At 48.7% G+C, this 22,571-nt stretch overlaps 1 protein-coding gene across 11 annotated transcripts in view; it reads left to right on the top strand.

The window, feature by feature from the left end:
- Positions 1 to 22,571, top strand: part of syne1b (spectrin repeat containing, nuclear envelope 1b) — a 92,236-nt gene that overhangs the window by 56,827 nt on the left and 12,838 nt on the right. For 9 of the 11 annotated variants that reach the window (XR_009798569.1, XR_009798570.1, XM_061844658.1 and 6 more), the window contains 45 exons: positions 141 to 272; positions 763 to 876; positions 952 to 1,113; positions 1,339 to 1,548; positions 1,970 to 2,137; positions 2,987 to 3,178; positions 3,397 to 3,528; positions 3,620 to 3,720; positions 4,151 to 4,304; positions 4,394 to 4,507; positions 4,763 to 4,921; positions 5,448 to 5,657; positions 5,987 to 6,088; positions 6,179 to 6,298; positions 6,475 to 6,675; positions 6,977 to 7,150; positions 7,230 to 7,361; positions 7,555 to 7,751; positions 7,823 to 7,955; positions 8,032 to 8,214; positions 8,515 to 8,664; positions 9,250 to 9,426; positions 9,500 to 9,655; positions 9,740 to 9,895; positions 9,969 to 10,139; positions 10,218 to 10,351; positions 11,386 to 11,590; positions 11,748 to 11,930; positions 12,201 to 12,347; positions 12,415 to 12,569; positions 12,903 to 13,050; positions 13,138 to 13,232; positions 13,803 to 14,037; positions 14,229 to 14,423; positions 14,626 to 14,751; positions 14,846 to 15,001; positions 15,417 to 15,575; positions 16,616 to 16,782; positions 17,114 to 17,276; positions 17,931 to 18,118; positions 18,242 to 18,392; positions 19,558 to 19,740; positions 19,975 to 20,112; positions 21,195 to 21,386; positions 21,573 to 21,894. Coding sequence is in view for 9 of the 11 variants with exons in the window: in XM_061844658.1 (XP_061700642.1) it covers positions 141 to 272; positions 763 to 876; positions 952 to 1,113; positions 1,339 to 1,548; positions 1,970 to 2,137; positions 2,987 to 3,178; positions 3,397 to 3,528; positions 3,620 to 3,720; positions 4,151 to 4,304; positions 4,394 to 4,507; positions 4,763 to 4,921; positions 5,448 to 5,657; positions 5,987 to 6,088; positions 6,179 to 6,298; positions 6,475 to 6,675; positions 6,977 to 7,150; positions 7,230 to 7,361; positions 7,555 to 7,751; positions 7,823 to 7,955; positions 8,032 to 8,214; positions 8,515 to 8,664; positions 9,250 to 9,426; positions 9,500 to 9,655; positions 9,740 to 9,895; positions 9,969 to 10,139; positions 10,218 to 10,351; positions 11,386 to 11,590; positions 11,748 to 11,930; positions 12,201 to 12,347; positions 12,415 to 12,569; positions 12,903 to 13,050; positions 13,138 to 13,232; positions 13,803 to 14,037; positions 14,229 to 14,423; positions 14,626 to 14,751; positions 14,846 to 15,001; positions 15,417 to 15,575; positions 16,616 to 16,782; positions 17,114 to 17,276; positions 17,931 to 18,118; positions 18,242 to 18,392; positions 19,558 to 19,740; positions 19,975 to 20,112; positions 21,195 to 21,386; positions 21,573 to 21,894 (7,342 nt within the window). In the remaining 2 variants the exon portion in view is untranslated. Of the gene's footprint in view, positions 1 to 140; positions 273 to 762; positions 877 to 951; positions 1,114 to 1,338; positions 1,549 to 1,969; positions 2,138 to 2,986; positions 3,179 to 3,396; positions 3,529 to 3,619; positions 3,721 to 4,150; positions 4,305 to 4,393; positions 4,508 to 4,762; positions 4,922 to 5,447; positions 5,658 to 5,986; positions 6,089 to 6,178; positions 6,299 to 6,474; positions 6,676 to 6,976; positions 7,151 to 7,229; positions 7,362 to 7,554; positions 7,752 to 7,822; positions 7,956 to 8,031; positions 8,215 to 8,514; positions 8,665 to 9,249; positions 9,427 to 9,499; positions 9,656 to 9,739; positions 9,896 to 9,968; positions 10,140 to 10,217; positions 10,352 to 11,385; positions 11,591 to 11,747; positions 11,931 to 12,200; positions 12,348 to 12,414; positions 12,570 to 12,902; positions 13,051 to 13,137; positions 13,233 to 13,802; positions 14,038 to 14,228; positions 14,424 to 14,625; positions 14,752 to 14,845; positions 15,002 to 15,397; positions 15,576 to 16,615; positions 16,783 to 17,113; positions 17,277 to 17,930; positions 18,119 to 18,241; positions 18,393 to 19,557; positions 19,741 to 19,974; positions 20,113 to 21,194; positions 21,387 to 21,572; positions 21,895 to 22,571 lie in introns of those variants that run through there. The other 2 variants (XM_061844659.1, XM_061844660.1) reach the window with 2 other exon arrangements.

Raw genomic sequence — 22,571 nt, forward strand, 5'->3', positions numbered from 1 at the left:
GAGTTTACCTGTCAAATTTCCTCACGGCAGTCGCCAGGGGCACTTAATTGGAGAACTATACGGCAATGTGGAACTCCGCACGTGCCCTTTGAAGCCACTCTCGCCGTTTTTTTTTTTTTCTCTCTCTCCTGTCCGGTCAGATGACGGCAGGCCGCTGCCACACCCTCCTCTCTCCCGTCACCGAGGAGTCCGGCGAGGAGGGCACCGTCAGCTCCGTGTCCTCCCCTCCCGCGTGTCGCTCGCCCTCGCCGCTCGATCTCGCTGACATGAAGGTATTTCCTCGCTGCAGATGTGTCACGTTTCATTTCGGTACATGGAAATTGGTAGCCACGCGTCATCCCTTGTTGCCAGTTTCAATCCACGCCTTGAAATTTGGTCGGCATGCTTCTCATAAAAAGTCTCAAGAAGCCGTCGCCAACAAAACACGCAAGTCTGCCATTTGGCTTGAAAGTGGCCATTTTGGCTCTGTGGCACCCTCTGAGAATGCTTTCAAAAATTCAGTCCCCGACGGCAGTTTTAATTTGAAATTTGATAGGCGTGCGTATCATGAACAGACCCACCGACGAGTCTCAAAAAGCCGTCACTGAAAAGACAACAGGGAGTCTTCCATTTTGGTTCCAAGCAGACGTGTTGACACAGTAGTCCAAAAGTTATTTTCTTGCTCTTTCTTGGGTAGACTTTGAAGGTGTACCGACTGCTGTGGCCATCTTTGGGCAACAGAAACACAAATCAAGTCATAATTCTGGAAAAATATTTTCTCAGGCCGGAAGGGGAGCACTGAAAAGGGTTGCGGTCCAAGAACTGTACGACCCGACTTTTGAGTCTGTGGCCAACCTGGACGACCTTCAGCGCTCTTGGGAGTCGTTGAAGAACGTGGTACGTCGAGGTCGTGCGCGTCTCCCGTTTCCTCGACCGCTTTCCCAGCCGCTGCGTTTGTCCTCCCGCGGACAGATCAGCGAGAAGCAGAGAACTCTGTACGAAGCTCTGGAGAAGCAGCAACGATATCAGGCCTCGCTGCAGTCCGTCTCGGCCAAAATGGAAGCTCTGGAGGCCAAGCTGAGCGAGCCCCTGGAGGCGGACACCAGTCCCGATAGTAACGTGACAACGCACCAGGTCGGTTCTTTTGCAATCCTCATCCGCAGACCTGGCAGGCTATACCGCTGGAGCAGTTTGACGCCTTCAATAACTGTACTGTTCTCGACGTATCCTATTATATATATTTTTTTATATGCCGGTAATTTAAATTGACTTCATAAAAGCTTCTGATTCTGTGCTGCAATATCCTTTTTTTTTTCTGTTCTACGTATTCCGTTCAACTGCGCTTTGCTCCCTTTTCAGGGTCTGATGCAAGACATTCAGGGGGCACAGGAGGACATCGACAGGCTCCAGACGAGCTTCACCGAAGAGCTGAGCTCGGCCGCCGCCTCTGCCGCGGACCCGGACCCGGACGCGGCGGACCGGCTGGCCGTGCGGTCTTCCCTGGCCGTCCTGGCCGAGAGGATGGCCACCATCCGCACGAAGGCCTCGGGGAAGCGCCAGCTCTTGGAGGTAAAGGACCGCGGTGATCCCCAATGGCTGTCACGTGCGCTAAGAGATCATCAGGCGTGCTGCGTGAAATGAGCCCTGTCTCATAAGCTAGTAGTAATTGGTGTCAAGGAAGTATTGTTCATTGAACTTGTGGAGATTTTTTTTTTTTTTTTTTTTTTTGCTGCATTTGTGGTCCGTTTTCAAAATGACATCACCTGTGAGCTATTTATTCATTGTAAGGGTAATGTTATAAGATGAATTTGAAATATTTTGGTGTTATGATCACAGCTTCTGGTACACCTTTGGTTTCAAGTGTCGGCAGTTCTAAACATCTTTGCAGGGAGGTGTCAAGTCCCCGTGATGTAAAATTTGTGCTTTGGCTCAGCAAAGCTTGGGAAACACTTTTCTACACCACGACTGGAAGTACATAATTCTGCTTCAGGAACGCGTTATCGACCGGCTGGAAGGCCAACGCCAGAATGAGGCCGTACGGCGCTTTCAGATGCAGGCGGAGGAACTGGACCGATGGTTGGCCCGGGCGCGCCGTTCCGCTGCCGCCGTCCTTGAAGCCCAGGAAACGGACGCGGACGGGCACCTCGTGGAATGCCAGGTGGGTTTTTTCGCGCGTGTGTAATAAAATAAGAGGAGGTAAATATGGAAAACAATGTTTACGTTGGGCTGTTTTATAATTAAAAAAAAAAGTTTCCTGTGAAAAGTGTGGCATTTGGAAGGTTCCAAGAAAGTCTAAAATAGCTGCGAAGGTGTTCTTGATGCGGTGAACAGTTGGGAGTTTGAAAGATGGTGAACTTGTCTGTTAAATGTCTCACAATGTGAAAATCCAGGAAAGATATTTTTATTTACTGAACGTGGAACAAAAGATCAGAATTTTGTGAATCTTTTGAAGTTTATATGATTTCAAGCAGTTGAGAAATGGGGGGAAATACGAGAGCAGTTCTTTGTGCAGATGCTCTTCAGCGTAATAATCATTTGCGTGGCTTTTAAAATTTCCGATTTAAGTCAATAATTCTCGGCGACGGAGGGCTTTCAGAGCCAATCAGCTGGTGAACAAAAGTGTTCTGGTCTCCTGCCGGACGCCGACTCGGCCGCTCTTAAGAAGATTACGTCGGCGTCCCTCGCGAGTCGTCGGCTGACCACGAATAGATCCCGCTGCCGGGATTGCTGACAAAGCCGCCGGTATATCCTTGAGAGTCTGGAGGACTAACGCACGGGAAAGCAAATGCTCTTTTTCTTTCGCGTCGGGCGCCTGGATTTCCACTTTGATCGATGCGACGTGAGGGATTAGCGCTCGTGTGGCAGAAGAGCCCAGGTCAGAGGGCGGCAGGAAAGCCCTCGCCGTCTCCCGGCCAGGGGAAGCCGCAGGTCGAGAGGCCCTCGTCCTCGCCAATGGACCCGCGCCGGCGTCATGTTTGAGTTGGCCTCTCTCTTCCTGCTGCTGCAGAACATGCTGCTGGACATCGAGGAGAAGGTGCAGGCCCTCTCCGAGCTGTCCGTGCACAGCGATAACCTGCTGCTGGAGGGTCGCGGCGAGACGCGCGCCGAGGCCGAGCGACTGGCCAGGAGGTTGCGGACGTTGAAGGGAGGCTTGCTGGAGCTGCAGAAGATGCTGCAGGATAAGCGCGCCGACGCGCAGGTGACTTTGTTCCACCAGATTTGTGCGATTGCTGTCAAATTTCAAAGACATTACACACATGGTTTTTGCCGTAGCAAAATTTGGTGACTTGCCATAACCCCAACAAGTTCAGGTCTTGTGTTCGATGATGGTGTAGCGATTCCTGGGCGCTGCCACATTTGCACATACCTTGAGCATTCCAGTCCACAGTGACATTGTTCGTCGTCCTTGTGTGTTAGGGATCCCTGCAGGATCAGGAGGACAGCGAGTCAGATTCTGGTCTTTCGCAGAGCTCCAGCGTGCAGGATTGGGTGGCTCAGGCTCGGACTACGCGCTCCCAACAGCTCCAGGACACTCTTCAGAGTCAAAGGGTGAATAACATTTTTTGATTACAGTATGCGCTCAAATGGTCACATTTGAAGAAATGTGTCTGAATATCATTTTGTCGTTTTGTGGGGGGAGGAACTGGAGGAGCAGCTCGCAGAGCAGAAGAAACTGCTGCAGTCGGTCGCCACCAGAGGAGAAGAGATCCTCATCCGGCAGGCCTCGCCGGGCAGCAACACGTACTGAACATCCTGTCGTACCCTTCTTAGAAAGAATTGATTGTCTGAAAATGGAAGCACAGTGAGCCCAAACTGTCACATATTTTGCACTTGTCTGTCTCCAGCGGTACCTTTCATCAATTTGACAGAACGATTGAGAAAACAGGCTCAGTAGTTGAGAGGCCTTACCAAAAGGCCACAAAAATACGCGCAAATAGTTGCGACTTACGTGCTCCTGGAACAATTAGCAAGTCACTTAGTGAATGCAGAATGGCAAATCAGCAAGGGTTCATTCACTGCGCCAGGATATGTATGAAAGCTCCATCTTGGTTGAAATTGGCTCAAGTGTAACGCCGACCAACCTCTGCCGCTGCCTCAAAAAGCGTTAGCGTTTTGTCTCATCCGTCACAAATTGTGAGTGGAGTTCTGTTTGCGTGGCCCCGGGCGGCAGTCCCTCGGAGCCCTTTTCAACGGCAGCCGTGGCCGAGGGGGAAAGCGACGCCGGGCGCGAGCGGATGAGGCAAAGGTGGGAGAGCCTGCGGCTGGAACTTCAAACCAAGATGCAGATAATGCAGAAGAACCTGCAACAGGACCACAAGAAGACAGTACGACGCCAAGTATTGCGAGAAGCAAACGATTGTGTCGTTTGTCGAAGCCAGGAAGTCACATGTTGCTGTTTTTTTTTTTTTTGCAGGTTTATTCCAGTTCTTCGTGTGCGGCACCGCTTTTAAAAGGCGGACTCAAAGCTGACGCGTCGTCACTGAAGAGTCTTTATGAAAACTTCAGGCAAACAATGGAGACATCTCAGGTCACAATTTACCATTGACAAATCTGTTTACGAAATACCAGAGGTGGGGCACTGGAGTCCACATAAGTCCGATAATGACTTGACTTGTGATTTGCTTAGCACAAGTAATAACTTGACTCGGCTAAAATTTTGGGTGGATTGGACTTTTTGCCACAGCTTGAAACCTGGTTAAGGTTTTCGGCTTACTATATTTAACCGGCACCGATGTGACTTACTCCCAAAGTCTGACCTTGGTCCTGTGTGGTCCTTCTACAGGGCAGCAACGGTGGTGAGACGCAAGCGCCCGTGATGGGGCGGCAGCTCTACGCGGCCGTGTCGTCCACCTCCTCCTGGCTGGACGGCGTGGAGAACGTGGTCCTGTCCGACTCGTTGCTGCTGGCCGACAACATGGAGGCGCAGCTGGAAAAACAGGAGGTAGGCCAAGACCCTGAAATATCATACGTGTCGATATTTCGCCCTTCAGAGTTCAGTTAAAGAGCGCTTGGCTTTTATGTGGTTGGTGTCATCCCCCAAATTACGAGCGCAATTGGTTTTATTTCAGGAGCTCAGTGAGATTTCCTCTTCCGCTAACACTTTATTACTTTAAACTTCATTTTGCTCTCGCGGTGCTCGCTCCAATGTTCCATGGTAAAAACCGTCAAAGCTTCCGTATTTTCCGCACCGATTGCTAAGTGCAGTCTTGGGAATGTATGTGCAACACACCCTCCAATAACTTATGCAATCGGTAAGAGAGAACATGAAATTTGGCACCCGCTTTGTGGGTTTTTAATAAATCAGACCCTTGGCTGGGAACCCCTCAAATCCCCTGGAAGAGCTAGACGAAGGGGATGGGGAAAGGGAAGTCTGGCCTCGGTTGCTGAGGCTGTTCCCCCCCCCCATGAAGCGATGTCGGATAAGCGGAAGTACTACTAACTACTACTACTACTGGCTTTGTCTGCAGAGGTTGGAGCGTGATCTCCGCGGGATAGCAGGGGAGGTGGCGCTCAGTCAGACTTTGCTAGTTGCGTCTTCCGGCTTGAGGCAAGAGGAGCGGACCTTGCTGGAGGACAATCTGGACTGCCTGAAAGAGAGACTGGGAGCGCTGAGCAATGCGCTTGGTCACAGCTGCGACCACATGAGGACCAGGACTCAGCAACTCACTGCCTACCAGGTGGCTACTCATCCGTTCATGTATTCTTTTTTTTTCCCCCATCTTAAATCATTCTCTTCCCACCTATCTCCAGTTAACACGGGTGTTCCTACGGGGTCTGTCTTAGGGCACCACCTTTTCATCACGCATCCCATTCCCATCAGTAAAATCCACTCCCACTGCATCCTACCCCTAAACTCTCATTTTCATTGATGTTCTTGTGTTGACAACAGTTTGTTACTTTTTATTTGTACGCTATCCCTGCGCGTTCGCTAAAGGGACCCGTTATCCAAACAAGAAGCCATATATCACGTTATAATTTGTATGTATCGGAATTATGTGCAACACAGACTCAACTGCAGCATCTCCAAAGTGCTTTAATGGAGACTAAGGGCCAGGTCCTGCAAGTACTAACCCAAGCCGTAGACAGACCGGCCTCAGAACAGCTCCAGGTAATACAAGATTTAGTATCCGCACGGTTACATCATCAAATTGCTCAGCATATATCGATCACTCTTGATTTTTTTTTTTTTTTTATACAGCTCATTGCCAGCACAGAAGACAACCTGAAGGAATTTGAACAGAAGATCACGGAATTGAAAAGCAGAGGAGCTGCGCTGCAAGCGGACCAGATCTCGACAGACAAAATACTGAAGCTTCAGGTGAGATGGGAGAAATGGCACATCCCTGCCAAGGTGAAATAGTGAACGAAACCAGCCGCCGTTGATTACCCTTGCGTCGACCAAGCGACAACTTTTCACTCAAAAAACTGGTACAAGGGAGCACTTCATAAGTCAAGACATCAACGTGCACCGTATCTCTTCTGCGTTGTGGTCAGGATGACTACGAGGAGCTGGCGATGACTGTGGGGTCTCGGCGCAGCGGGCTGAAGCAAAACGTGGCCCTAAAGCTGCGGTATGAGCGCGCCCTGCAGGACCTCGCCGACCTGGTGGACACGGGCAACGGCAAGATGGCTGCCGATCAGAGAAACGTCGCAGGCTCGGCGGAGGAAGTCCAGAATCAGTTGGAGAAACACAAGGTCCGATTCACGACAGTGACACGGATCGTACACCCGGACGGTGAACTGGCGGCATTTTTACAGTTTAGCCCGTGTGAAAATTGGACACAAACTAGCCAAAACACATTTACGGCTGTAATCTAAGCACAATTGCTGCATTTGTTTTTTACATACGTATACACAAATGGATGATTTTTGGGAAGCGGTGAGGATGGTCTTCAGGTTCCTGCTCATGTTTGAGAAAATACGGAAAAACTGCAAATTCTTGTGTTTGGAAAGGTGTTCCGCTCAAAATTCCTTGTCTTGTCTTGATGTCTTGCAGGAATTCTTCCAGGGTCTGGAGTCGCATATGATTTTAACCGAGATGTACTACGGCAAAATTTGCAGCCTAATGCTTCCCAAAGAAAGACGAGTTCTGGAGGAGACTCTAAACCAGGCCCGGAGTATCCTCCAGACGGCACACAGTAAAGGTGTGGAGCTGGAGGGAATTCTGGAGGTGAGACAAACCACTCCTCCCCCAAAAAAATCCTCTTGAAAACGTTTCTACATGTGGAACTCTTTATTCTGTTCGACAGACTTGGCGCCACTTGCTGCAGGATTATCAAAGCTTGGTTAGCCAGTTGGAGGCTGTTGAGGAAGGTATTCCTGCGGTGGGATTGGTGGAGGAGACGGAAGAGAAACTGATGGACCGGATTTCACTGTATCAGGTACATCAATGGCAGTGTGACAGAAACTCAATCCGTCTCCTCCAAAGCTTAGCACCACAGTTTTAGTTTTTCACCTATTATTCACTCTGGCGTTTCACACAAATATCTGCAGTTCTACTAAAGTACAGATTACAAGGACTTTTGCCACATTTGCAGTTCCCTGACTTTAGTTTCTCTTCTACCGGGTCCAAAGGGTGTGAAGGGGAAGCTGACGGAGCTCCAACACAAGCTGCACCAGTTGCTGGCTGAAGGCAAACGTCTCCTGGTGTCGGTCTGCTGTCCTGCCCTGGAGAATCAACTGGCAGTTTTGGGCGAACGCTGGCTGGACAATACCAGCAAGGTCAACAAGGAACTGCAGCGTCTGGAGGCCATTCTCAAACACTGGACAAGGTCAAGAACTTTTGAGATCCCTTAACCTACAGATTCTGAATGCTCGGTATCATTGTCATTCCACCCGCCAGGTATCAGAGACAGTGCGGAGAACTTGCCGAATGGCTTCAGTCGGCTCTGGAGCGCCTGGAATTCTGGAACACGCAAGCAGTTTTGGTGCCACAGGAGTTGGAAACAGTCAGAGACCACCTCTCTGCTTTTCTGGTGAGGCCGCATATCACCACATCATCATCATCCTCGTGTCTCTTACGGTTTATCGGTTGATTTGGCTCTATCTCAGGAGTTTTCCAAGGAAGCAGAGAGCAAGTCCGGTCTGAAGGGCTCTGTACTCTCTGAGGGCAACCAGCTCCTGAGGTTGAAGAAGGTGGACACGGTGGCGCTACGCTCAGACTTGGCCCGCATTGACAATCAGTGGAGTGAACTGTTCACACGCATTCCGGTGGTGCAGGAAAAGCTCCATCAGGTATCTTCCCACCCACTTCCAGACGAGAGCGGAACCTTCACTATTTGGTTGATTTCTTTGCTTAGTCGCGAGCAAGCTTCAAATATTTTTCATTTAAAAGTCGTCACTCAAACAATTATAGTACTTCTTGTTCTTTGGTAGTTGGAACACATTGATGGCATTTAACGTCACTTTCATGTAAAATATGAACGTGAAATCTGAGAAAACGAAGTCATGAGCTAACTAATTCAACGAAAGCGAAGGCACCAACGTATTCCGACTATGAACGCCCTGGTTCCACAATCTCTCTTTGTCCCTCAGATCCAAATGGAGAAGCTGGCTTCCCGACACGCGATCTCGGAGCTGTTTAACTGGATATCGCTCATGGAGAATGTCATCGAGGAGGATGAAGAAAACCTCAAGAGTGCCATGGGATCACATGTGATTCAGGACTACTTGCAGAAATACAAGGTAATGACCCACATTTCTCGGATCAACACAGCAGTGATGGTTGATCATAAGTCTGGTTGTGTGTGTGTATTGAGCTCATTGAACGGACGATGACATTTTCAGATGGTTCATTCACTTTATTTGCAACTTGGTACCGGGCAACACGTGCCATCGTTACACAGTTGGATGACTCAATACAAATAAGCACAATATTGGTTTTCAGAATCAGGACAATTCATGTTCTTTCATCATTCTTCTTGTTCCCCTTGCCAAGGCAGCTAGTCTAGGATTCAAGACTTTAGCTGCTCCTTCTTTCTGTAGCCTTGGTCCGTTTCGAACATTGTCACAAGATTCAGGACAGAACTTATATATCACCATTAGTCGGCCTCGGACATTGTCTTTAGGACTTATGTTTCCCTTATTCGGCATCCTGAAGCTCCTCTTTCCAAAATCGCAGGTCTAATTTCTCCCCGACATTCAAGGAGCCTGATTCTGTGTCTTGCCCTGAAAGTGGTTTTCAGTTAAAGCTTTGTGACATGGGGACGCTTTCCTGAGAGTCTGTTATTGACACTGGTTCTTTTTTTTTTTTTTTTTTTTATATCTCAGGGTTTCAGGGTGGATTTAAGCTGCAAGCAGCTTACTGTGGACTTTGTCAACCAGTCAGTACTGCACCTCAGCGGTCATGACGTGGAGAGCAAGCGTAGTGACAAGACGGACTTTGCGGAGCGTCTGGGCGTCATGAATCGCCGATGGCAGATCCTGCAGGGCCGAATCAATGAGCGGGTGAGAAACCGGAAATGCGGACGGTGTTTTTGCATTGTGGGCGAAAAAAGTAGGCGAAGGATTTGTTTTGCAGATCCAGTTCCTGGAGAGCTTGCTCCGGATGTGGCAGGAGTATGAGACCAGCGTTCAGGCCCTAAAGACCTGGATGGGAGCTCAAGAAGAGCGATTGAAGAGGAAACACAGGATTGAAGACCTGATGTCGGTACAGAATGCTCTGAAGGACTGCCAGGTAGTCCGCGCCTGTCGTCTGTCTTGGTCATCAAAACTGTTTGAGGTGGAGTTTCTCTTTTAAGATTTCCAATCAACCTTTCAGGAAATGGAGGAGCTGGTGAAGGACAAAGAAAAAGAACTGGAGCGTGTTGAGGAGCAGGGCTGTGCTCTTGTCCAGAACAAAACTGACGAAGCCTGCGCGATTGTCATGGAGACGCTACAGGGTGTCAACCACACCTGGGCCAACCTAGACCACTTTGTATGTTCCTTAAAGTTTTGATTTCTAGACTCTTTAACTAATAAATCAAACTAAACGAGATAAATATTTCCAGATTGGTCAGCTTAAGATCAGTCTGACATCAGTGTTGGATCAGTGGACTTTATACAAACGTGCATCAGAAGAGATTAATGGCTACCTGATGGAAGGACGGTATTCCGTGTCACGCTTCCGCCTCCTCACCGGCTCCTTGGAGGCCGTTCAGCAGCAGGTGCAAAGTCTGCAGGTATGACGTTCATTTTTTTTTTTTTTTTTTTAATGAATGTGATTTGTGGATCTTTTCACCTTTGTGTTGCCTGTGCAGGGTTTGCGAGAAGAAATGGAGAAGCAGGAGAGCAGTCTGAGGAGGTTCGGTGCCGTGACCCATCAGCTGCTGAAAGAGTGTCACCCATCAGTGTCGGACTCCCTCAATCATGCCCTCAAGGATGCAAACGCAAGGTGTCCAATGTGTTTTCATGTAGAATTGTAAAAGTCTGTCACTCTCTACTCTAAGGCCAAGAGATTACTAAATTATAGGAATAAAATCACCTCAAGACTAGTAGAAAAGGACTGGAACAAATTGCAATAGTTTGAACTCTGCTTTTCCGGAGCACTGACCATAACTATAGACTCAGAAAACAAGAGCCAAAAGCATGTTTTAATGTTTGAAAAAGAGTACTTCACAAGAACCCTCCTGAGGCTCAATGGATAAGGGCTATAAACTCAATGACTAGGAACAAAACTAGCTGCGATGCTTTGAAGAGTGCTCGAGGAGAGCTGACTAGAATGCTTTAGATTTTGAGGACAAGAGTCAGAGATAAACCTGGAGAGTACTTTACAAAAGTGGTGACTAGAGCCCTCAGTTGAGTGGGCAAGGGCTAGAAACAGCTGGGAACGTTTAAAGAGGCGTGCTTTACTGGAGCACTCTTTAATTTCAATGGGCATAAGACTGTAGACTCAGTGGACGAGGACAAGCAAACATCTCTGGGCCTTTGAAAAAAAATGGTTTACCGGAGCACTGGTTGGAGGGTTCTAGAGACTCCCGAGATCGGGAATCAGAATTAGTGCTTACTAAAGCACTGCCTTGAACGCTCCTTAGACCCTGTGAACAAAGGCATAGGACTCAGCAGTCAAGGACCAGAACCATCTGAGCATTGACAAGAACCCTCTTTAGACTCAGTGGACAAGGGCCAGAAGGATCTCTGAACATTTGGGGAAGTGTGCATAACTAGAGTGCTGACAAGAACCCTTTTTAGTCTCAGCGGACAAGGACCATAACCATCACAGAGAGTTTGAAGATTGGTCTGCTGGTGCGCTGACCAGAACACTCTTGAGATATAGGAATCAGCTCTAGAGGTCTGAAGTACAATCCTTTGCTAGAGCGCTGACCAGAACCCTCGACTGAACAGAATCGCTCAATCTCAGATGAACGTTCTCTTTTCCGGACGTTTGCTCCGTAACCTCCGCCCTTAACCACGTTGTTTCCTCCTCAGGTGGTCTGGTCTCCTGGAGGAGATATCTGAGCGTCTGAGGAGTAGCAAAGCTCTGTACCAACTGTGGCAAGGTTACAAGGATCTTCACCAGCAGAGTTGCACCAGCATCCAGAACCAGGAGGAGAAAGCCGAGCAACTCCTCAAGATGGCGTGCGGCGAAGATATCGCAGATGAGCATGTGTCCGCTTGGATTCAACACTGTGGCGTGAGTGCGGCTTGGCTTTACAGTCAACCCCAATTTCTGGCGGGTGATGTGTTCCAAACTATGAGTGAATGTCTGCGCTCTGGAGACCAGGGAAAGTTATTGTTTTGCCCCTCCCATATTCTGTGACTTAAATCTCTGCTGTGTTTTTCTGCGGCAGGAGGTTCTCCATTCCCACGTCCCTGTGCAGGCCTCGCTGCAAGTTCTCCGCGAGCTGGGAGATCAGCTGAAGCAGCAGGTGGACACGTCGGCTGCCTCCGCTATTCAGTCGGACCACCTGGCGCTTTCACAGCGGCTGGCAGCGGTAGAGCAAGCGCTCAACCGACAACTCGTCACTCTGCAGGTGCGCAAGGTTTACAGCGAGCCGCATATCATCCAACGCCGTGGCTGTTCAGTGTCATTAATGTACTTGTGTACTTGAGTGTGGCGAGTTATAGCAGCATAAACTGCACTGCCGTAACAACACAACCATTGTTTTAAGTGTTCCTTAAAGTGAGAATTTCAGCAAAGCAAGGCTAACAATAAGCATGCGTATGGTCGTGACTGTTCCAGTCAAGTCAGTCCAGCAGCACAATTAGAACACTTTACAGTGATTGCCTCCTCACCCCTCCAGACCGGCGTCCAGGACTACGAAACCTTTAACCATCAGCTGGATGCTTTAGCGGGCTGGGTTGTTGAAGCCGAGGAGGCTCTGCGGGTCCAAGATCCCAACGGCTCCACTGACCTGGCCCTTATCCAGGAGCGCATGCAGGACCTGAAGGTTTGCAACGAAAACTTTGGAGCGACTTCTCCGGATGTGCGGGCTTAACCGTTGTGTCTTTCGACAGCGACTGATGATGAAGTTCAGCAGCATGGCGCCGGAGTTAGAGCGTCTCAACGAGCTAGGTTACCGGCTACCGCTCCACGAATCTGAGATCAAACGCATGCAGAACCTGAACAGGAACTGGTCGGCGGCCTCCGCGCAGACTACAGAGAGATTCAGGTATGAAGATCCTCAGAAGCGGGGGGGGGACTCCAGTCACAGGACATTTCGGCATTAGAACACGCTTGGCTAAAACGGGACTCAATGGATGATTCCACACAAGTTCCACACGGACAGCTAACATTCCGTGAGAGCTTGTCTGTGATCGCTAACGCAAGCTAGCAAAGTTAGCTCATTTCTACCGTTTCGGATGTAAAGACTATTCAACGGCTGCAGAACTAGTCTGGACTTCACTTTGATTTCGTGTCAGTGTCAGTGTCACCTTTGGTGCTTGCTTGAAACTCGACGTTTGCGACGTGAGCCGAAAGGTTTGTGTGTTTTCCGTCGGTGCAGCAAACTGCAGTCCTTCCTGCTCCAGCAACAGACCTTCTTGGAGAAATGCGAGACCTGGATGGAGTTCTTGGTCCAGACGGAGCACAATCTGGCCGTAGAAATCTCCGGCAACTACCAGAGTTTGATGGAGCAGCAGAAGGCTCACGAGGTTCGAGGGCTTTCTCAGGCTCCCTGAAGATCTCTCCGGGTTTTTTGGATTTTTATTTTCATCCGTCGACCCTTTGTGGTCTTGTAGTTATTCCAGGCCGAGATGTTCGGTCGCCAGCAGATCCTGCACTCCATCATCAGCGACGGACAAAAGATGCTGGAACAGGGTCAAGTGGATGACAGGTAGACTTCACAGGCTTGGAATCCTTCGCACTTAGCCAACCACGGATGTGGAAAGCGTCGGTGGGCCAAGTGGGGCACGCTTCATTCTTTCATCTGTTCATCCTGTAACATTTTTGCTCAAATCGGACAATCCATTTTTTTATGCTTATCAAATTAAATAATTGGCCACGTTAGGGATGTATTTTGTAGTATTATTGAAATTAAAATACATGCGTAAATGTGATTATTTTGTTGAAGGTGTTAATAAATAAAACTTGAATTAATTCATCTGATTTTTTTTTTTTTACCCTGTCTAGTCCTGTAATACCGTTTATTAATTTAATTATTAACATTTTTCGAAGATTAGATTTCGCCAAAAGAATATTTGCATTTTCCTCGTGAAATAATTGGAGAGTGAGTTAATTTGTAAATAATATGAATACAATTGGTGAAATGAAAGATTGTATATGTAGCATTAAAAATAATTTTGGGGGGGAATGATTGGTTCAAGACGAAAATGAGTTCTTTTTGTTCGATTTGAATGTTGTTCTTTTTTTCCTCGCCTGCCCCTGAATATTCTTACGTGAGCAGGAAGGAGTTCAATCTGAAGCTGGCGCTCCTGAGCAACCAGTGGCAGGGCGTAGTGCGGCGGGCCCAGCAGCGGCGCGGCATCATCGACGGCCTGGTCCGCCAGTGGCAGCGCTACCGGGAGATGGCGGACAAGCTGCGCAAGTGGCTCCTGGACGTCTCCCTGCCGGCCGAGGGTCTCCGGCCCGGGGCCCCGGTTCCTCTGCAGCAAGCTCGCGCCATGCTGGATGCCGTTCAGGTTGCTAACTGAAATCAAACCAAACCAAATCTGCCAATTACAATTGAGGACCGAGCCCGACCGCAAATCGGTGGAAAAAAAAAAAAAAACGCCGATTGAACCCCAACAAATCTTTAACGTTACTCACGACATTACCCTTCCAAAAAAAAAATTACTCTCCAGATGAAGCGACTGTCTCTTCCGTCCTCCAGCTGAAGGAGAAAGTGCTGCAGCGACAGCAGGGCAGCTACATCCTGACGGTGGAGGCCGGCAGGCAGCTGCTGCTGTCGGCCGACGGCCGGGCCGAGGCGGCCCTGCGGGCCGAGCTGACCGACGTCCAGCGACGCTGGAAGCGGGCCAGCGGATGCTTGGAGGAAATGAGGAGGGAGCTCGGCACCTTGTTGAAGGTGCCGGTTAGCTTTTCTTCTTCTTATTTGCTTTTTACCATCAACCAATCCACAGAAAAGATCCCCCACCCTGTAAAAGGCTCACTTTTTCAGGAAACCCCCAAAAATATTTGTCGCATTTGTCAAAATGAACTCAAGTCCAAAAAAAAGGAACGTTCGAGCAGGTGCAAGTGTTGGAAATGGTTCCGCCGTTTTGTGACAGGACTGGGACCGCTGTGACAAAGGTATCGGCGCATCTCTGGAGAAGCTTCGGGCCTTCAAACGCCAACTCTCTCAGCCTCTTCCCGACCACCACGACGACCTGCAGGTCCAGCAGATGCGCTGCAAGGTCCGCTCCATACCCCTCATTTGGAGCGTTTTTCTGCGTTCGGATTTATCCTCCGAGGGTGGGTCCGCATTTTTTTTTTTTTTTTTTTTTTTAGGACCTGGAGAGCGCCGTTGAAGGCTGGACCGGAGATTTGACCCACCTGAGCGTCCTGAGGGAGTCGCTGTCCCGTCACATCAGCGCCGAGGACGTTTGCGTGCTGCGGGAACGCATCGAGCTGCTGCATCGCATGTGGGACGAAATCTTGCACCAGGTGACGGTCGCGCGTGTCGGCGTAATAGTTCCGAGTCGATAAAGCAAATTATGCGGCCAGCGTGTGAGAACGCTGACGGGCTTCCGCTGAACTGAAATGCTGTCGAATTGTGGAAATGCAGAAGGTGAACGATAGCTCGGATCGGCTCCTGTGACCTTTGTGAGGATAAGCGGCTCAGAAAATAGATGGACGCGTTAAATAGCGCTTTGCACGTCAAGCAAATGCGATGAACATATCTCATCATTTGAGTTTATTATGTCGGTATTTTTACTTTTGCAAAATGAACTGACGCAGCTGCACTTAGACGGCGCGCACTGCATCCTGAGACAGGAAAGGCGCAAAAGCGCTCGCCGGCGTTTTAACGTTACGGACGACGTGTTGCTTCCCTTCGTCAAGCGCTTTTGCGTCCGCGCAGCTGACGCTGCGCGGGCAGCAGGTGGCCGACAGGCTGAACGAGTGGAGCGTCTTCGCCGACAAGTACAAGGAGCTCTGCGACTGGCTCACCGCCATGGAGGGCAAAGTGTCGCAAAACGGGGACGTCGGCGTCGAGGAGACGATCGAGCGGCTGCGCAAGGTACGCCGCGCAAAAAATAATAATCAGAATAATGTTGGTTTTGGATAGAAGTCGCTCTACCACTAATGGTGCATGGCATTTCTTCAGTGGTACGCAAGGAATCTTGAAGGAAATATTTAGTCAGAAAATGAATCATCTTAATTTGCCAAGTATGGCAACAACACAACTATAAGTTGTCTCGTCTTGTTGGAACCGCTCCACAGAGACATCAAAACATTCAAAACTGCATTTTGTACAATGGCTTTTTTTAAGCCAGTGCGCTACATTTTTTGAGTACATATTGAACTTGAAGTAGAAAAAAAAATGTTTTGTTTTGTTTTTTTTTTTTTTTGGTTTTCAAGCATTTAGTTTCATGCATTTTTGATTTATGTCCAAAACATTTTAATTGTATCTTTTTTTTTTTTTTGCACATCTAAATTGCGTGTTATTGTTCAAACTGGATAATGTTAGTGACTTACAATAATATTGAAAATACTTTTTTTTTTTTTTTTAACCCAGGGTGGCAATTTTTTGCCTTATTGATTTCAAAGTCTCAAGGAAATAACACTTCTTTTTCATTGATGGTTAAGTTATATGATCACTTTACTCATTTATAATCTCGTCTAAAAAAAAAAATCGAACTGCTAACTTTGAGCGATGAGTTCTCCTCTCCCGATGCCAAATATGGCATCAGATTAGAACACTTAAATATTTTGATATACTGAAGGATGTAATGCGTGAAAATCATGATGTCCCAAAAATGGGACGCTGCCTCCGGATGGGTCAATGCAAAAATCAACAGGTAAAATGCATGCTCTGCGGGGTTTAAGTCTGGAGATGAATTTTGCCGGTTTCAATCAAAAGGAGCTACCTTCAAATTTGGGAGTAGATGATGTCTTTTGGGTTAAAGCATATTTTTTTTTTTAATTAAAGTTATTGAAATAATAGATTTTCTCAGGGAAAAAAAAGGACTTTGGCAGTCCTGGTCCTCCACAGTCCAGTGTACTCTATGTGTTGCCACCAAATCTTTGCAATGAACGCCTTTGGTTCTGCCTCCTTAGGACTACCAGGAGGAGATCTCGGTGGCCGAGGAGAACAAGTTGCACCTGCACCAACTGGGAGAGCGTCTGGCCCGGGCCAGCCACCAGACCAAGGCTGCCGAAATCCAACACAAGCTCACCAAAATCAACGACCGCTGGCAGCACCTCCTGGACCTCATCGATGCCAGGTGTGGAACCGTAATAGTCACTATAAGCGTACAATTGTGTATTTATAAGAAAGACGACCTTGTTCCACTTGCCAGGAGAGCTCGTTTACCATTTAAGTAGCTTCGGTCCATCCAGAACATTGTCTGGTGAATCAGGACTCGGTTTCCCGGCTTTGTTTCCAGACGGTCTCCTGTGCAAAGTCTCGAGAGAACTTTTTCCTCGTCGACACTATCCCCTCGGTGTTTGCATCCGGGGTTGTTAGTGTCAAGAGTGCGCGTCAGAGAGGAAGCACTTTGAACTGCGGGAGTGGTCCTGGTATACTCAAACGAGTGGCAACTTTGTTGTCGGCAGGGTGAAGAAGCTGAGGGAGACCCTGGTGGCCGTGCAGCAGCTGGACAAGAACATGAGCAGCTTGCGGACCTGGCTGGGCCACATCGAGACCGAGCTGTCCCAGCCCATCGCCTACAACGCCTGCGACCTCCAAGAAATTCAGCGGAAACTCGACCTGCAGCAGGTTTGTGGAAGGAATCCATTCTCTGACATCCAGTAACCAAGTACAACTACTTTGTTGCAGGAGTTGTTTTTCTGGTATCCGTTCCTTAATGAAGTACCATAATTTCCCGCCTACGAGCCGCGATTTTTTTCACACTCGAGCGATAAAAAGGGAGGAATGAGACCGGTGGAATACATGTGCCGAGGAAGTGACTTTTACCGGCCCTGTTAGTGGTTAGCGCTGTACTAGCCTGTCTGTTGCAGCTCTGTTACTGCCATGTCTCAGTGATATATTTATTTTATTTGAACCCGTCCCTGTTAGCGCTAGCATTAGCTTTAGCGTGAAACTTTTTCTGTGTACCGTCTTTTTTTGGAAACATCTCGTGTTGCGGCTTTTACACAGCTGCGGTATCAAATGGTATTTCCTGTACAAATGCACTCGGTGAGGCTTGTAACCAGGCCGGGAATTACTTTTTTTGGACTCGCATTTTTGTCTGAATGAAGCGCTCAACTCACTTCAGTTTGCTTTGTTGGCACCAAGATGGCACCACCTGGTGTCAAGAATTTTTTTAGCAGACAACGGCGTACCGGTTCCCCAAACATTCTGGCCGCGAGTACTTTTGTCCCCACGATTGGAATGTGACAGATTGGCCGTTGGGTTTTTTCTTTTTTTCAGGAGCTTCAGAGCGACATCGAGAAGCACAGCACCGGCGTGGCGTCGGTGCTGAACCTGTGCGAGGTCCTGCTGCACGACTGCGACGCCTGCGCCACCGACGCCGAGTGCGACTCCATCCAGCAGGCCACGCGCAGCCTGGACCGCCGTTGGAGGAGCATCTGCGCCTCCTCCGTGGAAAGGAAACTCAAGTAGGGCCTCGCCAAACCACCTTTTTTGCAAGTTCACCAAACGCAGAATGCAAAAATGCGTGCGGGACTCGAACTTCTTTCCGCACTTGACGGGAGTCCCGCGCCGCCGATGTCGTCACGCAGGATTGAGGAAACGTGGCGCTTGTGGCAGAAATTCCTGGAGGACTTTTCCCGCTTCGAGGAGTGGTTGGCGGCTTCCGAGAGGACGGCCGCTCTGCCCAATTCTTCCGGCGTTTTGTACACCGAAGCCAAGGAGGAGCTCAAGAAATTTGAGGTACTCGAATCCCCAGCGGAAACTTCCTCTCTTGTTCGGGGAGAAAATTGACAAGAATTCAACCCTAATATTATGAAAAGTTGGAATGTTCCAAAATAAAAATTCCCAAAAATTTGAATTTGAATTTTTGTGAAGAAAAAAAGAAGAAGAATGTGCTTGTTCTCTCCCCCGTCCGTGCCTGCGTGGCTTTCCTCCGGGTGGGCACTCCGCTTTCCTCCCACATTCCAAAAAAATATGCATCATTAATTGGAAAACTCTAAATTGCACGTTGGTGCGATTGTGAGTGTGGCTTGCGACCAGTTCAGGGTGTGCCCCGCCTTCTGCCTGCTGACAGCTGGGATAGGCTCTGGCACTCTGCACGACCCTTCTGAGGATAAGCGGCTAAGAAAATGAATGGATGGAAATAAATGTGAAGGAATACAGGCAATGCGATGATGCCCTGCGATTGGCTGACGACCAGTTCAGGATGTGCCCCGCCTCCTGCCCGATGACAGCTGGGGTAGACTCCGGCAACCCCTTGTGTGGATTAGCGGCTCGGAAAATGAATGAACGAATGTAAAGGAATAAAATCATAATTTTGTAGAACAAAAAGTTCGTCTGGGAATAAACTTCAAATTTCAGGAGAGTAAAGTTCAGTAATCATTATACAAGAGTAAAATCAAGAAGGATGATTTAAAAAATGTCATGAATAAAAGAATGAATATATTTAGGAGAATAAAATTGAAGTTCTACTCTTACAATAAGTGAAAGGATAAAGTCACAGTTTTATGTGACTAAAGTGAAAATATTTACAAATTTCAAGACTAGGATATAATTACAATCCAATATTCTGAACATTTATCCATCCATCCATCTTCTTCGCCGCTTATCCTCACAAGGGGGGGCTGGGAGTGCTGGAGCCAAACCCGGCTGTCGACGCGCAGGAGGCGGGGCGCACCCCGAACTGCTTGCCAGCCAGTTCACAATCACACCTTGGGGCAATTTAGAGCGTCCAATGAATGTTGCATATTTTTGGGGTGTGGGAGGAAAGCGCAGTGGGCACACGGGCACAGGGAGGCAAACAGGCGAGTCCGGGATTGAACCCGGAACCTCGGAACCGTGAGGCTGATGAAGTGTCCATTTTGGAAGCTCGTAGCGCGTTTATCTGTCTGTGCGTCGTCCGCAGGCCTTCCAGCGGCAGGTCCACGAAAGCCTGACCCAGCTGGAGTTGCTGAACAAGCAGTACCGTCGGCTGGCCAGAGAAAATCGGACGGACTCCGGCTGCGGCCTCAAAGGGATGGCTCGCAGCGCCAACCGGCGCTGGGACGATCTGCAGAAGCGGGTGGCGGCCATCCTGCGCCGGCTCAAGGTAGCCACGCCCGCATCCCCTTTGAAACGAGATGGATTGCTCATAAAACGTGACCTCGTCCTCAACCTGAGCGAGTTGCGTCCAGGCCCCGAGGAAGCAAAGCAGCCTTTCATATTTACCGTTTTAAGATTTGTGGACAGAGATGTTAGCACGTCCCAGATTTTTCTGTACATCGGCGTGTTAGCGCGCACTATGACAAAGCTGTCTGTCTGTGCGTCCCGACTGCCCATTCAGCACTTCATCGGTCAGAGGGAGGAGTTTGAAACGGCGAGGGACGCCATCCTGGTCTGGCTGACCGAGATGGACCTGCAGCTCACCAACATCGAGCACTTCTCGGAGTGCGACATCCAAGCCAAGATCAAGCAGCTCAGGGTGAGTGCGGCCCGAGGACCTCCAGCGGTTGCTTGCACTCAAGTTCTGCTGAGGGGGGGCTCGAGGAGGCATCAGGACGTAGCAGCTGGTTACTGTTCCAATACAGTCCACTGGGTGGCGGTAATGAGCCCTTACCGATTGGACCGCGACAAGCATTTCATCAAAGCGTCCCCAAAAAATCCACAAAGCACGCGTTCTGCACCGAGATTGTCAAAATATGACAAAAACGTGTAATTGAAATGAAATCACAAAATTACACAACTATTAAATAAAACACATACAAACATTGGGGGAGGGGGAAAGTACGGAGATAAATGTTTGAAAATAGCATTAAATATGGAACGTGTCGATGAAAGTGCACAAATTTAAAATACCAAATATTAGACCAAAATACAGAACAAATTGAGACAAAAATCACGGGGGAAGAATACCTTGGAAAATACTACATGGAACGTGGAAAAATTATATTCAACATGAGACAATTATACAAAAGCATATAGAATGCATGAAATAGAAAAATACCAAAAAATATTTGGGTGAGCATACGAAACACAAATAAAAACTGAATAAAATTGTATGAATTAAAAATAATTAAATAGACCACAAAAAAATCTACTTCAAAAGATTTTGGAAGAAAAATATGAAATGTTGCAAAAAAAAAAGTACAAAAGATTGAACGAAATGCACAAATATATGAAAAAACACATTTTTGAGAAAAAAAGTGTACAAAATATGAACCAAATATATCATTGAAAATACATTCACACAGTGAACAATACATATGAAGGAAAATACAAATGTATTTTTTTTTTTTTTTTTTTTTATAAATGTAAAATCCATCCATCCATTTTCCGAGCTGCTCAATATTAACCAAAATGACAACAAATGTTTTGTGGAATCCGAAATGTGAGCCAAAACAAATCCGGTTGTCGCCATTTTGGAGGTTTGCGAGCTGTGGAAGGTATCAAAGCTGCCAAACGCGGTCGTGAGGACCGTTCCGGCGGGAAAGGGTGCCACCTCCCACCCATCCGGAACGTTCCGCCGCAACCGGACTGAGCCTCGCACCTTCTACGGTCCCGCAGTCGTTCCAGCAGGAGATCTCGCTGACCGCGGCCAAGATGGAGGCCGTCTTCCACCAGGGCGAGGCGCTGATCGAGAAGAGCGAGCCGCTGGACGCCGCCGTCATCGAGGAGGAGCTGGAGGAGCTGCAGCGCTACTGCCAGGAGGTGTTCGGACGGGTCGAGCGCTACTACAAGAAGCTCATCCGCCTGCCCGTAAGGACTCAAACGCCTTCTCTTATCGCGCGCAATCACCATATTGCTTCGAACCATTGAAGTCAGTTGAGGAGCTTCATTTAGACGTTTAGAGTCGTCCTGGTAGATAGGCAAGAACAAGTACAGTAGGAACCTGTTTGGGGGATTTTGCTTCTTCACCCGACGATGTGACAAATTCTCCTTCAGCTGGCCGAGGACGACGGCGAGGCGTCGCTCTGGGATCGCGAGGCGGAGCTGGACGAGCCCGCGGACCTGTCGGGCCCGCCGCCGTGGAGCGAGCGTCTGGGCGACGGCTTCCTGTCGCCGCTGCCCTCCTCGGGACGCTCGGCGGCGCAGCCGCGGACCGAGCGCTCGGGCCGGGACACGCCGGCCAGCGTGGACTCCATCCCGCTGGAGTGGGACCACGACTACGACTTGAGCCGCGGGCTGGAGAGCGCCGGTCGGGCCCTCCGGGAGCAGCAGGGCCAGGAGGGGGACTTCTTGCGCCGGCCCGCCTCCCCCTTGTCAGGTCAGAACCGGGAGACGCGTTGGCCGCTCGTCTCTCTTGCCGGTGGGTCCGCTGCTCGCTGTTGTTGTTGTTTTCCTTTCGGCTTGTCCCTTTCGGGGTCGCCACAGCGTGTCATCTCAGATGAACGCATATATATGTTTGGCACAATTTTTACGCCGGATGCCCTTCCTGACGCAACCCTTCTCGGGAAGTGGAGGCCCCAGTGGGATACGAACCCACAACCCCTGGTTTACCAAACCAGTGCTCTAACCACTGAGCTACGGGTCCGCTGCTCGCTGTAAACGTCGCTAAATGACGACGTGGTTGCGCGATGACGCCAAATTTATCAGTACGCGTTTTAAGCTCGTTTGTTTCTCATTGGGTGTTGATCTATAAACGTAATGTCATCTTTTGTTTCTTCCATATTTATCTCGTGCAGCACAACTTCCGTTTTTGTCATCCATCTGAAAAACGACTGAGAAAAAACAAAACAATATTTCTCACAAGAAATAACGTGAATTCAACGAATCAGTTCTACACAAGCGCGTTTAAAAAAAATGAAAAATTTCTTTGCATACCTAAAACGATACAAAATAAATATGCAGTGAATATAAAAAGTCTTCACACCCGTGTTGAAATGGCAGATTTTTGTGATTTGAAAAAATAAAACCGAGGTAAATAAATTGTTTGACCTTTAA

The sequence above is a fragment of the Syngnathoides biaculeatus genome, chromosome 15, assembly GCF_019802595.1.
Source record: "Syngnathoides biaculeatus isolate LvHL_M chromosome 15, ASM1980259v1, whole genome shotgun sequence".
Lineage (NCBI taxonomy): Eukaryota > Metazoa > Chordata > Actinopteri > Syngnathiformes > Syngnathidae > Syngnathoides > Syngnathoides biaculeatus.